The sequence below is a fragment of the Nerophis lumbriciformis genome, linkage group LG35, assembly GCF_033978685.3.
Source record: "Nerophis lumbriciformis linkage group LG35, RoL_Nlum_v2.1, whole genome shotgun sequence".
Taxonomy (NCBI): Eukaryota; Metazoa; Chordata; class Actinopteri; order Syngnathiformes; family Syngnathidae; genus Nerophis; species Nerophis lumbriciformis.
Window position 1 is genome coordinate 21,498,016 of NC_084582.2, and position 20,698 is coordinate 21,518,713.

The following is a 20,698-nucleotide window of genomic DNA, read 5'->3' on the forward strand; positions in this document are numbered from 1 at the left end:
CCTACCATGTTTACCTTTTGTAAATGACTTGACTAAAATACAAAAAAAGTCCAACCTTATTTTACAATAAGCACACAAGCTTTTTAAGCGCTCCAGGACTGCTTGTATCGTAGCTCATGTAGAAGATTTTAGGTGGAAGCCGATATCACCCAATATATTTTTTTGTTGTTGCTGATATTGAAACCATATCTGACAGCCCGCTTGTCTCAGCCATCAGCAGTTAGAACAAGGCTAACTCGCCCTGGCTTGTGAGGCTTGCTGGAGGACAGGGATAGCAAGCTAACAACAGTGCAGCAAGAATCCTTGAATGAAATTTCAAATTGTTTGTGATGCAGATTCTTAAGTCAAATGTTATACAGAAACTGAGCAAAGTCACAGCTTGTGGTTCACATGTTCACATTCTTGATGTTCGTATCAAACAACAAAATAGATTTATCGTAGAGGTGGGAATCTTTGTAATGCCTGATTATCAAATCGTGAGGTGCCCAATTTGATTATAAATCGATTAATGATACATCTTTTATCATTATATATTTTTGATGCATTACATTTAATAATTAATATGTTCTCAGCCGGAAAAAGGTGGAGTCCCGTCTCCGGGTTGGGGACGAGATGCAGCTCAAGGTGGAGGAGTTCAAATATCTTGGGTTCTTCTTAACGAGTGAGGGAAGGGTGAATCGTGAGATTGAGAGGCGGATTGATGCTACGTCTGCAGGGATGCGGACCCTGCATCAGTCCGTCGTAATGAAAACGGAGCTGAGCTGAAAGGCAAACCTCTCAATTTACTGGTCAATCTATGTTCATATCCTCACCTATGGTCATGAGCTTTGGGTTATGGCCGTAAGGACATGATCATGGGTACAAGCGGCCGAAATGAGTTTCCTCCATCAAGTGGCGGGGCTCTCCTTCAGATAGGGTGAGAAGCTTTGTCGTTCAGGAGGAGCTCAGAGTAAAGCCGCTGCTCCTCCACATTGAGAGGAGCCGATGAGGTGGTTCGGACATTTGGTAAGGACGCCTCCCTGTGGAGATGTTTAGGGTGGGCCCAACCGGTAGAAGGCCACAGGGAAGACCCAGGACAAGTTGGAGAGACTATGTTTCCCAGCTGGCCTGGGAACGCTTTGGAATCCCCTGGAAAGAGCTGGACAAAGTACCCGGGAAAAGAGAAGTCTGGGCTTCTCTGCTGCCCTGCGACCCAACTTAGGATAAGCGGAAAAAGATGGATGGATGGATAGTGATTCACATAACAAAATGAATAAAATTATATACCATTTTCAATAAGGTTGAAAATGTTTATCAAGATTCTTCTTCTTTGTACTTTGTAAACACTTTTTTGAATCCAGAAAGGATTCTTAAACTGGATCATACACTGCAATGTTTGACTTTAAAACAGAAAAGACTGTTGGGAGGCCTTTCTTACCATCTCGTCTCTCGGCCAGCTGCTGGACTCGTGACCGCACGGACGGCACAATGGGCGTATCGGGCTTTATCATCACCTCAGCTCCACGTCCAGACGAAGAGGCTCTCGGGCTACGGTTCTCTCGGCCCATCACCTCCAAACGTGGACGCTTCTGACTATCATTGACTTCTACAAGGTTCCAAAAAATTATATGGTCTCCAATCAAACGTGACTAATAAAGACATGAGAAAATATGTTGCATCAACCACAAACCCGATGGGTAGAATAGATTGTCTAGTAGAGGTGTTCTTTGCCTCTTCAAACTGAAGCCACCATCGCTAATTTCTTGACCAGCTTCCATACTAAGCTGCAAAGAGAATACAGTATGTCATTTATATACAATATAATCAAATGTACAATTTAGTTTCGTGTTCAAAGCTTGCAAACATTCAATAAGCAGTAGCATATTGACCCGATATCAAGGAAATACACAGCCAGTATGCTGAAACCGATTAGTGTTTTCCCACAGGCCAGCAATGTTCTTGTGTGTTGCAGGTCTGAGTTGCATGATAGAGATAGATTGATTAAACTTGATCATTGTATGGTAACAGTTTTTTGCAGAAATCAAAAATCTAATTCAACAGTTTTCAATGCAACTTAAATTTAATGCCCATGTCATGCTGCATAATGTTATTACATGTATATCCTGTATAGTCAAAACCATACAATTGTATACAACAGCTTAATTTTGCCTAACTCTGGCCAAATTAAACACTTAAGTCATTAAAATAATACAAATGTAATAAACATATTTTTCATTACTGTAGTAGTTAGCAAAAATTGCACTTCAATAAATATTGAACAAGTGTAGATTTTTCCCAATTGCGATGACATTCCGCATCCCTGCACTAAATGTACGCAGTGCTTCTATTTTTGTCGGTCACTGCAAATCGGCGTTTCAATTTAGCTAAAATCTGCTTGTGTTGGACAGGAAGTCATGCACAAACACAAAATAAATTGTCCGGTTTACTTTCAAAATAAAATAGTCTGTCTTCAACATTTTGAAAATTCCTAAATGGCATGAAGTCAACTTGTTTTTAGAAGTAATTTTACCTTGTTGAGACAAATGGATAAGGACATGCGGATTCTGGAGATCCAAAATTTAAAAAGCATGTACAGGCATATCCTGGGAAGCTATATGGGGTAAGCAGGGCAGTGGTTTGTAGGAGTTGAATGAAATGAATGAATGGTATGTACAAACCCCGTTTCCATATGAGTTGGGAAATTATGTTAGATGTAAATATAAACGGAATACAGTGATTTGCAAATACTTTTCAACCCATATTCAATTGAATGCACTACAAAGACAAGATATTTGATGTTCAAATTCATGAACTTTTTTTTTTTTGCAAATAATTAACAGAATTTCATAGCTGCAACACGTGCCAAAGTAGTTGGGAAAGGGCATGTTCACCAGTGTGTTGTATCACCTTTTCTTTTAACAACACTCAGTAAACGTTTGGGAACTGAGGAGACACATTTTTTAAGCTTCTCAGGTGGAATTCTTTCCCATTCTTGCTTGATGTACAGCTTAAGTTGTTCAACAGTCCGGGGGTCTCCGTTGTGGTATTTTAGGCTTTATAATGCGCCACACATTTTCAATGGGAGACAGGTCTGGACTACAGGCAGGCCAGTCTAGTACCCGCACTCTTTTACTATGAAGCCACGTTGATGTAACACGTGGCTTGGCATTGTCTTGCTGAAATAAGCAGGGGCGTCCATGGTAACGTTGCTTGCATGCCAACATATGTTGCTCCAAAACCTGTATGTACCTTTCAGCATTAATGGCGCCTTTACAGATGTGTAAGTTACCCATGTCTTGGGAACTAATACACCCCCATACCATCACAGATGCTGGCTTTTCAACTTTGCGCCTATAACAATCCGGATGGTTCTTTTCCTCTTTGGTCCGGAAGACACGACGTCCACAGTTTCCAAAATCAATTTGAAATGTGGACTCGTCAGACCACAGAACACTTTTCCACTTTGTATCAGTCCATCTTAGATGAGCTCAGGCCCAGCGAAGCCGATGGCGTTTCTGGGTGTTGTTGATAAACAGTTTTCGCCTTGCATGCTTTAACTTGCACTTACAGATGTAGCGACCAACTGTAGTTACTGACAGTGGGTTTCTGAAGTGTTCCTGAGCCCACGTGGTGATTTCCTTTACACACTGATGTCGCTTGTTGATGCAGTACAGCCTGAGGGATTGAAGGCTTAGCTGCTTACGTGCAGTGATTTCTCCAGATTCTCTGAACCCTTTGATGATATTACGGACCGTAGATGGTGAAATCCCTAAATTCCTTGCAATAGCTGGTTGAGAAAGGTTTTTCTTAAACTGTTCAACAATTTGCTCACGTATTTGTTGACAAAGTGGTGACCCTCGCCCCATCCTTGTTTGTGAATGACTGAGCATTTCATGGAATCTACTTTTATACCCAATCATGGCACCCACCTGTTCCTAATTTGCCTGTTCACCTGTGGGATGTTCCAAATAAGTGTTTGATGAGCATTCCTCAACTTTATCAGTATTTATTGCCAACTTTCCCAACTTCTTTGTCACGTGTTGCTGGCATCAAATTCTAAAGTTAATGATTATTTGCAAAAAATAAAATGTTTATCAGTTTGAACATCAAATATGCTGTCTTTGTAGCATATTCAACTGAATATGGGTTGAAAATGATTTTAAATAATTGTATTCCGTTTATATTTACATATAATACAATTTCCCAACTCATATGGAAACAGGGTTTGTATGTGTACAAAGCTCGCCAGGGATGATGTTACTGCTATGTTGTTGCTTCCCATTCATCCATTTGTTACCCTTGTCCGTCTTGGTGTTGCGGGGAGCCGGAGCCTATGCCAGCTGCACTGGGTTGCTACAAAAAAAATAGGCTGTCGTTCTGCAAGTCAAGTCAATGCCGACAAAGGCGCGCCCGCCTGTGGGTATTGCTGGACGGCAAAGCTTGCTACGCTGCGCTGCGTTTGCTTTAGTGTTTACTTTATCACACGATTATGTACGGATTAGCAAGGTTTTTCATAAAACTCCACCCTATTTTTCTGCACAGCAGAACCGCAACAGAAGGGCAGTAGAGATTGCCGGCTACATTTCGCTCGCGTTCCACATCCTGTGAAAATCAGGGGTCAGGTGAAAGCAGGCTTCAGTTACTGTCCTCAACAAGCAGTGGTGGGTGCTGCCATGAGGGCCCACCAGTGTTCCAAATAAGGCTGAAACGACGCGTCGACGTCATCGGTTACGTAAATACGTCGACGTCGTTTTTATGCTTCGACGCGTCGCATATTTACGTCACACTGCCGTCATGGCGGAGCGCAAAGCAGATGATGCGAGCGAGGGAAAAAAAGCACGCCACAAGTCGTCAAAAGTGTGGGAGAATTTCAATAAACAAATGTATATAATTCGGCATTATTTCGGCCAGTCGGCTTATAAAATCAGAGCCGATCAGTTTACGTTCGCGCGCAGGTATAACGCGGCGCGCTCCTGTCTCATCTGCTGGTGCGCGAGCCCGGTAATTAGACCGCTGTGTCAAATCAAGGAGTACAAAAGACGCCAGCGCAGAGTGGAAAAAGGTTTAGTTCATTACAGATAACCCAGAGTTGTGCCAAAAGTATGTAAGATTTAATATTTCTCTTCGTGGGTGTGGCGCACCTGTTGCGCTGGTGAGATGGGGGGGGGGGGGGGGGGGGGGGGGGGGGGGGGGTTGTGTGCATGTAGCGTGCTTAGTCTGGAGGCTAAATACACACAGTGTGTTATGTAACTGTTGTTTAGTGTTGATATTATTTGCTTAGTTTGATAAATGTTGGAGCAGTTTGCTTCATCAGGAGGGTGAAGTCGCTCAATTTAAAGTGTTGGATTTAACTGTGTTGGTGAGGGCGTAGAAAAAGGGGCATTTTTCTACCAGTAGACAGCGTTTAAGATTGAGTGTTTCACTGCTAAATTAATAATATATTTATATTGAATATGGATTTTAAATATGTATCTAAATAGGTGGTTAATTGGTTAGGTATTTATGTATTTGCATATTGGGTTTTCTGTTGCATTTATCTATTGTGTTTCTGGTGTTAAATGTATTTTATATGTATCTTGGTGCATTTATGTTGAGACAATTTATTTAAAATCTGTTTTAACTTAAAGGGAAAAGATGTGTCCATTTTCTTGCACTTGTTTAATGGTTAAGAGTTTGATAGCTAATTAATAGTTGTAAATTATGGGATTGATAATTGATTGATTTTTTACAGCATGTTAATCTTGTGGTGTTTTGTCCTTAAAGGTTTTTCACCTACTAAAGAAGCTAAAGGCTACTAAAGGCTACTAAAGACAGCTAATGACAGCTAAAGAAACTAAAGTCTATTAACACTGCTAAAGACTGCTAAAAAGACTAAAGAAGAAAAAATAAGCTGTTTCTTGGTTGGAAAAACTGTTGCAAACTAAAGGAAAATAAAAGGAAAAAGTAACTACGGTCTGGTCTTTTGAGTGAAATCCAGAAGCCACATTCAGCATTGGTACATCCCTTCAAGTGTGGGATAAGCACAGCGAAAAAAGCAAAACACTTGACAGTTGTTGTATGCACACTGTGTCGAGCGGAAATGGCCTATCATAGCAGCACAACGGCTATGAAGGAACATTTGAAAAGAAAACACCCGACAGCGTTCTTGCCATCACCATCAACTAGTCAATCGTCCGCGTGAGTATACATTGTCATCATTACACAAAATCATGAATGTGTCATTTGTATCTGCGTTGTAAATTCATAAACTAAAACACTGTTTCGCTCTGAGAGGCGCGTTTGGCATGCCTGTTCAGTGTTTACAAAGACGCGCTCCTCTTTAACGCTAACGTTAATTAGTTGTGCAAATACCTTTTACAACATTAACAGTTACATATACTATGTACAAACCAACAATTAACTTTCACTTTAATCATACTATCATTGTTGTGTTATTAAGCAAAATAAGCAATACTTTTACTTTTGTTGAAATGTTTACACTGTTACAGAATATTTCGTTTTGCACTTTTTTGTATTGGATGTTTATCTTTATTTTTGCACATTTTAAAGCAAAATAAGCAATACTTTTACTTTAGAAATGCTTATACTATTGCAGAATATTAAGATTTGCACTTGATGTTTACTTTTATATTTGCACATTAAAAAGCAAATAAGCTACTTTTAATTTTGTTAAATGTTAAAAGTTTTAAATGTTTACATTGTTACAGAATATTTTGTCATGTTGTTGTCAATGTTGACTGAGTGGCCATACTTTTTTTTTTGTATATAAAAGTCATGCCTTTTGAAAAAACTGGCCAACATTTATTTTTTCATCTTCATTTTAAATAAAAAAAATAATCGGTAAAAGGAAAAATAATCTATAGATTAATCGAAAAAAGAATCTATAGATTAACCGATTAATCGAAAAAATAATCTATAGATTAATCGATAGAAAAATAATCGTTAGCTGCAGCCTTAGTTCCAAAGCAATCACAGGGGGTCAGCCTAACTGCAGCTGGTTCTGCGCAAGTAGCACGAAGACCCTCACCACTCCAAGCCCAAACTGCAAATGATTTGCCCATGCGCAATTGTGGCTGTAATACCCCCCCCCCCTTACAAAGCGAGATGTCATTTAAATGTAAATGTTTCTTCACTGTTAGGTTAAAATAAATCAGTGCAACGTCCCAGTCATTTGTTAATGAGTAAGTCAATAGATTCGGTTTTGTAGTGTATTTCACAAACCTCCTGTCTTTTATTTGATAGCACAGGAGTCAGCAACCCAAAATGTTGAAAGAGCCATATTGGACCAAAAATACAAAAAAAAATTGTCTGGAGCCGCAAAATATTAAAACCCTTATATAAGTGTTAAAATAAAGGCAACACATGATGAACGTGTCTATATTAGCCTACGATCAAAGGCTGCCGCAAATCTTCGTTGACAGAAATGTTTTATATTAATTTTTATTTTACACGTTTTTGCAACATTGGAAAACATTAGTAAAATGTAGGCTTCTCACAGGATGAGATAACTTCCGGAAATTACTGGCTCAGAATGGCCAAAGGTATAGATGTGTGTGTCCAAGTTTAAGGAAACGGAAGGCTGTATTACAATCTTTCAAAACTGGGTAACGTTTGCTGTGGTCTGGAACAACATGGCACACAAACAACTATGAGAAATGCAGCCAATATTACATACATATGTGTCATGAGATATGCAAATATAAATTAAATACACAGGACATAAGTAAAGGAAATTCAATGAGCTCAAATATACCTACAAACGAGGCATAATGATGCAATATGTACATACAGCTAGCCCAAATAAAATGGTAGCATAGATTAGCTTGACTAAATATGCCTGATAAGCACTCCAGAAAATCAATAAAATCAACAAAGCTCACCTTTGTGCATTCACACACAGCATAAAACGTTTGGTGGACAAAATGAGACAAAGGAGTGGCATAAAACACGTCTTTCTGTGGCAGCATCGGAGAAAGTTGTACATGTAAACAAACTACGATGAGTTCAAGGATTGCTGAAATTAGTAGGATAAAACGGTGCTTGCCAAATACTCTCATCAGTGAAGGATGTATAATATAAACAGTGGGATTTCTAACAATTAGGAAGGTTTGTGTCATGTTTGTCCTCTTACAGAAAATATATTAAAACAAAATTTTTTTTTTCTTCTTCATCTTTTTCCATTTTCACACTTCTCTGAAAGAGGTGCAGGGAGCCACAAGGGCGGCGCTAAAGAGCCACATGCATCTTAAAGCCGCGGGTTGCTGAGCCCTGCTCTAGCATTTAACAATCCAGAAGAAAATTGAATTAAATTTAAATAACACAAACTAAGTGGGTGCTTCGGGGCTGAGTACCCACGTGGGATTGATGGCAAATTATTTCTCACCACCAAGCAAAAAACGCGCATGCTCAGAAAAGTAGCATCAGATTTACGGCCCATGTGATGGTCACTCGCCGATGAGTTCATCAAGCACTCAGCTGTAAGGAGCAATACATTACTCCTAAAAAACTAACGGGACTGGTGAGTGAAACATAAAAAAATAGTCGGTAGCTGTGTGAGTTATGTTGACAGTTCACGGACTGTGTTATCCATCCATCCATTTTCTACCGCTTGTTCCTTTCGGGGTCGCTGCATTCGGGCAGAAGGCGGACAAGTCGCCACCTCATCACAGGGCCAACACAGATAGACAACATTCACATACTTGGGCCTATTTAGTGTTGCCAATCAACCTATCTCCAGGTGCATGTTTTTGGGGGTGGCGTGTTAATTTTGCTTTCTTTTGAGACTGTTACATTTGTTTTAACTTGTCAAACCAGGCGCATTTAGCAGGCACACAAGTGTAGTCTGAGGTTGCTGATTTATTAACAACTTTCAATCTTTAAAATAATTTTGGAAAAATCAATCTTCCATCCAGCCATCCATTTTCTACCGCTTGTCCCTTTCGGGGTCGGGGGGTGCTGGAGCCTATCCCAGCTGCATTCGGGCAGAAGGCGGTGTACACCCTGGACAAGTCGCTGGCTCATCACAGGGCCAACACAGGTAGACAGACAACATTCACACTCACATTCACACACTAGGGCCAATTTAGTGTTGCAAATCAATCTATCCCCAGGTGCATGTCTTTGGAGGTGGGAGGAAGCCGGAGTACCCGGAGGGAACCCACGCAGTCACGGGGACAACATGCAATCTCCACACAGAAAGATCCCAACACAGAACACAGGACTACTCAGGACCTTCGTATTGTGAGGCACATGCACTTTCTTGTTGTAGTTAATTTTGTGGCGAGTTTGGTCCGTTTTACAAGATAATAAAGCCACAAATCATATGGGATATTAACTTAACTATACACACACACCGAGCACACACTGGCAGAATTGTAGATCGGCGCCTATGCCTACAGCCTACATTACAATCAATTATGCAAATGAGGTGATGACATATTCGAGCCACGACAGTCAATAGCTACATTCCTTACTGGGGCGTTGGCAACACTGCTACTACTGTACTGGCTCGAATTCAAATAAGCATAGAAGAGAATAAGAAAAACATCGATCGCATTCCACGGTACGAATATTACTATAGCGATGTTGTGATATTAGAAGAAAGGTCATGGCGTTATCCAACTGCATGATGCACTGTTTTGTTTTTTTTGCAAATATTGACTGTTCCTAATCTGTAATTCTCTTCGCAACATGTTAAACTCTGTTTCTGCCACTTGGTCAGGTCGCTCTTGAAAGGTAATTGTTTTCTTAACGAGTTGTTAACCTGGTTAAAATTAAGACAAAAATACATGAATTATCATTGGCATCGACATTTGAATCGATCCGCCCACCTGGAATAAGACAGCACTGCGTGGAATCACACAACTGCTCTTCGACATGTGTATCAACAAACGATGAACATAATCATGTGTTTCACTTCAAATAAAACAATGCGTCAACTAGACAAATTAAACTCGACAACGCCCCATTTGAATCTTTTAGATCATTAATGACATTCCGCTATTCGGTAGCTAAATTGGTTTATTAGGCTGGCAGTTGATAGTTTGACGCGCAGTGGAAGAATGACCGTGCACGACCCGAGGGTCCCTGGTTCAATCCCCACCTAGTACCAACCTCGTCATGTCCGTTGTGTCCTGAGCAAGACACTTCACCCTTGCTCCTGATGGCTGCTGGTTAGCGCCTTGCATGGCAGCTCCCTCCATCAGTGTGTGAATGTGTGTGTGAATGGGTAAAATGTGGAAGTAGTGTCAAAGCGCTTTGAGTACCTTGAAGGTAGAAAAGCGCTATACAAGTACAACCCATTTATCATTTATTTATTTAAATGGTTGCTCAGTGATATCGTAGTTATGTAGTTAGCATGCTAACTACAAGCTAACCCAGCAATTTAGACAGTGAACGACAGCCTAGCTTAGCTATAAATGCTACTTCCTCTCGAAAGTCGTAACCTTCAAGAACAAAATGTCAACGAAAAGTGTTAAGATTGTACATGCAAATGTCTTACCTGAAAAGTGTATATGAAAGTTGAGTACCGACACGAAATGACTGAACGCGGACAAGCTCGATCTTATTGTGTCGACTGTCGAGGCTCCTCCTGCAACTTTGAATTTCAGCGGGCTTGTTCAACGTCGACGCTTACGTCAGTGCCGTCAGCTGTGCTGATCTGGGACCAGCTCTTTCTGCTCAACATACCAAGGAATCCAGCAAGGAATCTCAGCAACACTGATTCATAGGCAAGAGGTTGGTACCATTCGCCGTAATAGACAAAATGACCGCGTAAAAAAACGTTTGCGATTATAGTTGTACATTTACTTTCTACAGTGCTCGGTGTGTAAACTATAGATTGTTGGAACATTACTAAAAAAATGTGTCGTGCTACAAACCATTCAACACTCTGTAACAAGACTAACTCAGATTTGTCAATACCTCTTTACATCAGGGATTACGGTAAAGCGTACAGTGGGCATGTTTCAAAAATAAACATGACTTTCATTTGGTTAACATTCAGTCGGTTATGTGTTATCTGCAGTGGAGGAAATGTGTTGTTGTAAAGGGTTCTTATTAGGGGTGTGGGGAAAAAAATCGATTCGAATTCAAATCGCGATTCTCACGTTGTGCGATTCAGAATCGATTCTCTTTTTTTTTAAATCGTTTTTTAAAATTTTTATTAATTTTTATTTTTATTTTTTAAAATTAATTAATCCAACAAAACCATACACAGCAATACCATAATAATGCAATCCAATTCCAAAACCAAACTCGACCCAGCAACACTCAGAACTGCAATAAACAGAGCAATTGAGAGGAGACACAAACACGACACAGAACAAACCAAAAGTAGTGAAACAAAAATGAATATTATCAACAACAGTATCAATATTAGTTACGATTTCAACATAGCAGTGATTAAAAATCCCTCGTTGACATTATCATTAGACATTTATAAAAATTAAAAAAATTAACAATAGTGTCACAGTGGCTTACACTTGCATCGCATCTCATAAGCTTGACAACACACTGTGTCCAATATTTTCACAAAGGTAAAAGAAGTCATATTTTTGGTTCATTTAATAAATTTCCATTATTGCAATCAGTTGATAAAACGTTGTCCTTTATAATTATAAAAGCTTTTTACAAAATTCAACTACTCTGCTTGCATGTCAGCAGACTGGGGTAGATCCTGCTGAAATCCTATGTATTGAATGAATAGAGAATCCTTTTGAATCTGGAAAAAAATCGTTTTTGAATCGAGAATCGTGTTGAATTGAAAAAAAAAAAATCGATTTTGAATCGAATCATGACCCCAAGAATCGATATTGAATCGAATCGTGGGACACCCAAAGATTCACAGTCCTAGTTCTTATCTTCTTTTTCTTCGGTTTTAACGGCCTTTGGCATCCATCATTTTGTGAATTACCGGCTCCCTTCCAGTAGGCCTATGCCCTATGTGTCAAAGTCAAGGCCGAATGAATTATCTGTGGCCCCGGGATGATATTTGATTAGTATTACAACCGGCCCGCAGGCCACAGCCGCCTGCTGCTGTTTTGCACGCACCAATACTCTATCAGTGTTGGGGCTAGGAATTTTCTAAATGTGTCATCAAGTCATAAAAATGGGGTCCCACAGTATATTTGTGGGATCCCACTTTTTTGTAACCATTTTGAAAACCAATGATAAATGTATTCATTATCCTGTGTTATCTCACATTCTATATTGTGTTCTGGAAAAAGGTTGTCATTTATGCATTCATCTTGATATTAAGGAACATGTTTTATTGTTGAAGGACATTTACTTGTTTGCTGTTTGCCTGTTGAAAATGTTTTTTTCTTGAAATAACTGACAGAGCCATAAGAAAATATTGCTTTATTCATTTAATGTACAGGACATGTGATTTTTCTTTGAAGGAAGTTTGTTTTTGTCTGTGAGCATGTTGAAAAATGTTTTCACTTGAAATTAGTGACAGAGCCGTACAAAAATTTTGGATTATTCATTTAATCGTTAAATAAAAAACACTGTGTTAAGTCCTGGTTCAATAGGGTATGTGCAATCATTTTAATATGGCCCTCGGCTTGTAGCAAATTAGTTTTTTTGGCCCTCTGATGCATAAGCGGCGATCTACATTTCTGCCAGTGGGTGCTCGGTGTGTGTGTATTAAAAAAAAAAAAGTTATGATTTGTGGCTTTATTATTTTGTAAACTGACCAAACTCGCCACAGAATTAACTACAACAAGATTGATTTTTCAAAAATTATTTTAAAGATTGAAGGTTGCCATTAATCCCACGAAATCGGCACCTATGCTCTGATGTATTGGACTTTGACATCCCTGGTCTATGGCATCTTGACCATACTACTTACGTGCAGTTGTGCTTCTATACCTATTTTCTTGAATACCGCACTGTAGAAACTTTCTTGTGTGCTTTTCACTCATATTCAATAATCAATTTTGTGTTAGCCTTTTCTTTCCCCCTTTCATCAACTCCCTCTTCATCACCTACCTTTGCGCACAGTGTCTGCTATACTTTAGAGCCACATATTCTACCGACTCCTCTTCTTGACACACTGCACACAAGCCAGTATGATGTTTCCCTATCAATTTCAAAGTTTTATTCATTATTTATTACTGTGTTTTTTAATACTTGCTGGGACCTGAGTCCAAATTTACCATACTCGTGCAAATGTGTACGGGTATGACAAATAAAGCTCCTTGAAATATTATTTATTGTTGCGGCTGTGTGGAAGATCTGATATAAAATGTCCTGTATTTCTATCCATTTTAATGCCACCAACACTGCAACCATCTCCACTGTGTACACCACTAACCAATTCCCAGTTCTTTTATGAATGCCCACACCCAGGGCCGTCGTTTAGGGGGTAAAGGTGATGGTAATTCAAAGGGCCCACAGACCCCAATAGCACTGTTTTTGTACTTGTTTTAGTTGTCCATGTTCATCTGTTTATGTTTGTAAATGTTGAACTTTCTAAAAAAAAAGGTATAATAAAAGAAAAAAATATATAAATAAAATAGTAAAAAAAGTAACTCCCACGGATCATTAAGCGCAAAAATTATGACAACATTGAGCCACGCCCACTTGCCTCCACATTGGACTGCCGAAGAAGAATGTGTTTACTCCCTTGGAAGTTCTACAAGGCAGATACATCACGCCCACAGGACAGGATTGCTCTGGACATGTGCTGGGAAGAGAAGGAGCAACAAAGACTTTCTTAGGGACAGGCTCTTGGAAAGACCCTCTGGAGCAGACCGAACTGCTTGGTTTGGTCTCTGTCCTGTGGATGTTCTCTTTCTTTCTTCTTCTTCGGTCAATCACACTGCAAAATCAATCTAGGACAGTGAATTTGAAAATTGACGACTCAGTGAGATTTATTAGAGATGAAACAAACACGCAGGAGAAAAAGTTCTCCCTTCAAAATAAATGATTTAAAATGCCTATTTTATTATTAAAGAGGGAACTCCAGTGCAAAAAGATGTACAGTAGAACCTGCATGCACCCACTTTTATTTTCAGATTTTTGCCCTCTAGTAGAAATGTAGTCAAAACATATCCCTTTGTGTACAAATATTTATAATTGTTTAATGTTTTATATACTCCATCTAAGGTTTGATGGACATGGACATATGTAGCCTACAAGTGGAACGTTCTGTCAATTTAAGAACAGTATTTAAAATATTAAGAGATCATTCTGCAGTAATACAGCAAACGTTTGTCTAGCATGCAGAGTCTATAACACAGGTATCAAACTCAAGGCCCGGGGGCCAAATCTGGCTAGCAAACACCTGGAAATGATATGTGTCAATAAAGTACTTAATATTTTCTCACTAAATGTAATTGATTTTTTCTTTTTGACAGAAAAAAAAAATGTACTGCTAAAAATTGCATACATTTTAAACGTTATTGGTATCCAATATTGCAACAAATATTACAGTATATGCTGGTTACTGGGGTTCAATCCCCACCTTCTACCATCCTAGTCACGTCCGTTGTGTCCTTGGGCAAGACACTTCACCCCTTGCTCCTGATGGCTGCTGGTTGAATGGCAGCTCCCGCCATCAGTGTGTGAATGTGTGTGTAAATGGGTGAATGTGGAAATACTGTCAAAGCGCTTTGAGTACCTTGAAGGTAGAAAAGCGCTATACAAGTATAACCCATTTATCATTTATATTATCATACTTTCCAAACATGTTTTTGTCTACAAACCCCATTTCCATATGAGTTGGGAAATTGTGTTAGATGTAAATATAAACGAAATACAATGATTTGCAAATAATTTTCAACCCATATTCAGTTGAATATGCTACAAAGACAACATATTTGATGTTCAAACTGATAAACTTTTTTTTTTTTGTGCAAATAATCATTAACTTTAGAATTTGATGCCAGCAACACGTGACAAAGAAGTTGGGAAAGGTGGCAATAAATACTGATAAAGTTGAGGAATGCTCATCAAAAACGTATTTGGAACATCCCACAGGGGAACAGGCAAATTGGGAACAGGTGGGTGCCATGATTGGGTATAAGAGTAGATTCCACGAAATGCTCAGTCATTCACAAACAACGATGGGGCAAGGGTCACCACTTTGCCAACAAATGTGTGAGCAAATTGTTGAACAGTTTAAGAAAAACCTTTCTCAACCAGCTATTGCAAGGCATTTAGGGATTTCACCATCTACGGTCCGTAATATCATCAAAGGGTTCAGAGAATCTGGAGAAATCACTGCACGTAAGCAGCTAAGCCCGTGACCTTCGATCCCTCAGGCTGTACTGCATCAACAAGCGACATCAGTTTGTAAAGGATATCACCACATGGGCTCAGGAACACTTCAGAAACCCACTGTTAGTAACTATAGTTGGTCGCTACATCTGTAAGTGCAAGTTAAAACTCTCCTATGCAAGGCGAAAACCGTTTATCAACAACACCCAGAAACGCCATCGGCTTCGCTGGGCCTGAGCTCATCTAAGATGGACTGATACAAAGTGGAAAAGTGTTCTGTGGTCTGACGAGTCCACATTTCAAATTGTCTTTGGAAACTGTGGACGTCGTGTCCTCCGGACCAAAGAGGAAAAGAACCATCCGGATTGTTATAGGCGCAAAGTTGAAAAGCCAGCATCTGTGATGGTATGTGGGTGTATTAGTGCCCAAGACATGGGTAACTTACACATCTGTGAAGGCGCCATTAATGCTGAAAGGTACATACAGGTTTTGGAGCAACATATGTTGCCATCCAAGCAACGTTACCATGGACACCCCTGCTTATTTCAGCAATAAGCAGGGGCGTGATGTAACACGTGAAGCCACGTGTTGCATCAACGTGGCTTCATAGTAAAAGAGTGCGGGTACTAGACTGGCCTGCCTGTAGTCCAGACCTGTCTCCCAATGTGTCGCATTATGAAGCCTAAAATACCACAACGGAGACCCCCGGACTGTTGAACAACTTAAGCTGTACATCAAGCAAGAATGGGAAATAATTCCACCTGAGAAGCTTAAAAAATGTGTTTCCTCAGTTCCCAAACCTTTACTGAGTGTTGTTAAAAGGAAATGCCATGTAACACAGTGGTGAACATGCCCTTTCCCAACTACTTTGGCACGTGTTGCAGCCATGAAATTTTAAGTTAATTATTATTTGCACAAAAAAAAAAGTTTATGAGTTTGAACATCAAATATCTTGTCTTTGTAGTGCATTCAATTGAATATGGGTTGAAATGGATTTGCAAATCATTGTATTCCGTTTATATTTACATCTAACACAATTTCCCAACTCATATGGAAACGGGGTTTGTAAATAAAAATACTTAACTTTACAGCAAACTACCCATCAAATTAATGAAAATGACAATAAATGTTACAGTGTTCTTTACAGCATATTACTTTAATATGAAAAAAACTACTACTGTTTTTTGTGTAAAAATTCTGTTGACTGAGCTGCCAGTTTTTTTAATGTAAAATCTATGGTTGTTGATTTTAATGGTGCAATACTATAAATGGAAGGACGGTACATTTGTTTTTACGGTAGAAAAACTGGCAGCGAAGTTGCCAGAATAAAAAAAGAACTTGTACTGTTTTTCCATTAACAATATAATGTTGTAAATTTAACACAAACATTCTGGCATCTAAGCTGCCAGTTTTTTTTTTCAGTAAACGCCCCTAAAAAACAGTGGCACTGTTTTTCCATTTACCATTGAAGTGAAATAATTAATTCATATAATGTTTTGCATTGGTGAATATTTGTATTCACTTTGGAGAAAGCAAACCACCAAGTTTAATTAAATAGTGGTATTTCAGTTTGAGCACATAAGATAAGGCACCTTAGTTTGACATTCGCAGGTGGATTGGATCACTTCTTGTAGGAAAGAGGCCCTAATTGGGACTTCAGAATGCAAAAGTGATAACCATATCCTTGAGAGAAGACTACCTGTCTAGCTCAATGCCAACATTTGAGTTATGACTTTAAGCCAGGGGTAGGGAACCTATGGCTCTCGAGCCAGATGTGGCTCTTTTGATCACTGCATCTGGCTCTCAGATAAATCTTAGCTGACATTGCTTAAGTAATGAATAATTCCGCTGGTAATCACAATGTTAAAAAAAACGTTCATAAATATATAACATTCTCATGCATTTTAATCCATCCAATCCGTTTTCTACCGCACTTGTTCAAGAACTCGCATTAATGGTAAGAAGTATTTTATTTATTATTGGTTAGCTTCAGAAAACAATGTTTTTAAAAATAATAAGAGACTTATTATACTCTAAAAATGTTGGTCTTACTTAAAAATGCACGCATTTAGTTGTATTCAGTGTGAAAAAATATTATATGGCTCTCACGGAAATACTTTTTAAAATATTTGGCTTTTATGGCTCTCTCAGCCAAAAAGGTTCCCGACCACTGCTTTAAGCAGTTGTTTTCTCGACACTTACACACACACACATCTCCTTGTATGGTCAGGATGTGCTGTCCTGACATAGCACACACCTAAACAGACAAAGAAGGAATATAAAACTGATGGTTTGGCTTCTCCACATACTTGCCAACCCTCCTGAATTTTCCGGGAGACTCTCGAAATTCAGCGCCTCTCCCGAAAACCTCTTGGGACAAATATTCTCCCGAAAATCTCCCGATTTTCAGCCGGAGCTGGAGGCCACGCCCCCTCCAGCTCCATACGGACCTGAGTGAGGACAGCCTTTTTTCACGTCCGCTTTCCCACGATATAAACAGCGTTATTTCATACGAGGCGTCCGGCATAACGCGGATGAGCATGGTGCAGATGGAGAAGATCTTCTCGGCGTCCGTGTTGGCGCACACGTTGCCAAAGCCGACGCTGGTCAGGCTGCTGAGGGTGAAGTCGAGGGCGGCGATGTACGAGCTGCGCACCGACGGGCCGCCGACCGTGTTATTGACGTAGGGCATCTCCAGGCGTTTGCCCAGCTCATGGAGCCATCCTCGGGGAAGAGACGGGAGGACAACAGGGTGACCAGAACTAAATCATCCAGACCAGAGATAAATTGTATTATGTTTATCTTACCTAAAAATAAATATATTTATTAATTTAAAAAAAAACAACTAATTACATTTTTACTATATTTTGCTAAAAACATCAAAATTATCCATCCATCCATCCATTTTTCTACCGCTTATTCCCTTCGGGGTCGCGGGGGGCGCTGGAGCCTATCTCAACTACAATCGGGGGGAAGGCGGCGTACACCCTGGACAAGTCGCCACCTCATCAAAATTTATTGTATTTTTTCTGACTCCTTATTACATCCAGCCATAGAATTATACATTAAAATAAACGTATTTGAAATAATGAATTTTAAATGATCATAATAATTCATTTAAAATGACCATATTTAATTATTAAAATAATTGCTTGTTTATCAACAACTTTAGTATTCTATTCATTACATTTTGAAGCTCTCATAAGCCAAGTTATGTTATATTCCTTAAGATTTATTTATGCAAGTTTGAAGTATCAATGATCTAAACACAGTTTTGTTTGCATATTTTCAGGATGTAGATATATATATATGAAATACTTCACGGTGGCAGAGGGGTTAGTGCATCTGCCTCACAATACGAAGGTCCTGAGTAGTCTTGGGATCTTTCTGTGTGGAGTTTGCATGTCCTCCCCGTGACTGCGTGGGTTCCCTCCGGGTACTCCGGCTTCCTCCCACCTCCAAAGACATGCACCTGGGGATAAGTTGATTGGCAACACTAAATTGGCCCTAGTGTGTGGATGTGAGTGTGAATGTTGTCTGTCTATCTGCGTTGGCCCTGCGATGAGGTGGCGACTTGTCCAGGGTGTACCCCGCCTTCCGCCCGATTGTAGCTGAGATAGGCTCCAGCGCCCCCCGCGACCCCAAAAGGGAATAAGCGGTAGAAAATGGATGGAGGGATGGAAATACTTGTGTAACGCAGGTGCCAAATTTATACCTTTTTGTATTTGACTGGTATGCTCTTGCTTACTAGTTACTCTTTGAGCGCTGTGCGTGCTTTCTGGTCACGTGACTGCCGCGGTCCAATTAGCTGGGCTTATAAGCCGGTAGCAGGAAGTTGCCAGCTGACAGATCGATTGTTTGCTCGAGGTAGGTTTTTAATCCTCGTTTTTACCTGGAATATTGTGCTAACTAAGTATAAACTAAAATGCCTAATTTGTAACTTTATAGAGCCGACTACCAGCGCCGGAGTTTTTTTTTCTCTCTCTCATTAAGCTGTTGGTGAGTCCATATTTATGAACATAGCACAGTTAGCATTTATCCCTCTTCGATTGTTTCCATTGCAACAGTCTTTGTAGCATATTATCAATCGTCTGTATACAAGGTTTATGATTTAAACCTTTTGATAACTATTTGTGTGTTAAATGTACTTTTAAATGTGTTTTGATAATAAGCATGTTTAGTGCACTGATGCTGCTAATAGTTATTTTGACATTTTATTGCATATTGTGATTTTGATGTTATTGATTTATATTGTACAATATGGAGGAAGAAGATATGTTGTGTACACATGGATTTAAAATAATGTTCCTGGCTCTTACACAGGCCAGGCTTTTCTTGTTTTGATGGCGAGCTAAAGAAAGGAGCATCTAGTCCAAGGAGTATTCTCCCCACCACCTGTTCGGTTTGGGCGGGTAGGAGGCTCTCGAGCCGACCCTTTACATTTTTTTTTTCATCTTTAACCTGCAGTACACGAGCTGTACTGCCATCCTTTTTTTTTCTAAGAACTCTAAGTCTGAACTGTGATTTATTCAGATCCCGAAATATTAATTAATGAAATTTGAATTGTATGTATGTATATAGTCACTGTTTTCCCGATTTATTTCATGTTGAATGGCCATTCAACTTATTGTGTGTATTATCTGCTGTCCCTCACAAATGGTTTAAATACACGGTGTCAACCAAACTACAGTTTAAGCTCTGCCTTCTCTCTCCAAGTCGAAACCCTAGACTTCTGTTCTGAGCCCATAAAACCCCGTATATACAGTATTGCATTAAATTTGTAGTACGTATAGGTTACAAAATTAGTGGCGAGCTAGCCAGGAGAGAGAGCAGCTTAAGTTGTGTGTTTGTGTCTGTGTGTGGACAGAGTATAACTTTACACATAATTGAGAAACATGGCATAAATATACATAATGCAGTATTGATTGAGTGTGATACAAAGGCTGAAGAAAATGAAGAGGTCGTGGAATTTTTGTCTAAATACGGTTCGATTGGTCAGTGTGAGATTATTGATGATTGGGAATCTGAGTTTAGGCATAAGTGGGTTGTTGAGTATAAGTTTACTGATGCTATTAACGCGCTGCGTCACATTTTGCCTTACACTTTTGTGAGTCGAAATGGTAAAATTTATGAAATATCCGAATTGTCCGCTGTTTGCGCTACTCGCATAGAGAAACAGAAAACAAACGCATATTTATCTGATTTAAAAGAGTTAGCTAAGCTAACTGGTAAGGACTTTACGGAGGTCCTCAACGATGTGATGTCCCTGCTTGGTCACTCTGTTACGCAGCTTGGGCCAGTCCAAGCTAAAACTCTGCCAACTTCTGCTGCCCAAGCAACACAGTCAACCCCCACTGCCACTACCGAGAGTCAGGAATTGCTCTCCGATCACACTGAACATAAACCCCAATCCCAAACTAGAACCTCTCTCCCAAATATTGCTGCACTTACCTTGAACCCACCAGAAGTCCGTTATGTGGTTGAGCACATTGTT

At 39.6% G+C, this 20,698-nt stretch overlaps 1 protein-coding gene across 9 annotated transcripts in view; it reads right to left on the reverse strand.

Moving 5' to 3' along the window:
* The window catches only part of anln2 (anillin, actin binding protein 2), a 41,321-nt gene extending 30,681 nt beyond the window's left edge, over positions 1-10,640 (reverse strand). For all 9 annotated transcript variants that reach the window (XM_061928069.2, XM_061928065.1, XM_061928068.2 and 6 more), the window contains exons 1-3: positions 10,481-10,640; positions 1,670-1,763; positions 1,418-1,585 (exon numbers count right to left, since the gene is read on the reverse strand). In XM_061928069.2, coding sequence (XP_061784053.1) covers positions 1,418-1,585; positions 1,670-1,757 — 256 coding nt within the window. In that variant the 5' untranslated portion in view covers positions 1,758-1,763; positions 10,481-10,640. The remainder of the gene's footprint in view (positions 1-1,417; positions 1,586-1,669; positions 1,764-10,480) is intronic.
* Between the last annotated feature and the right edge of the window lie 10,058 nt (positions 10,641-20,698).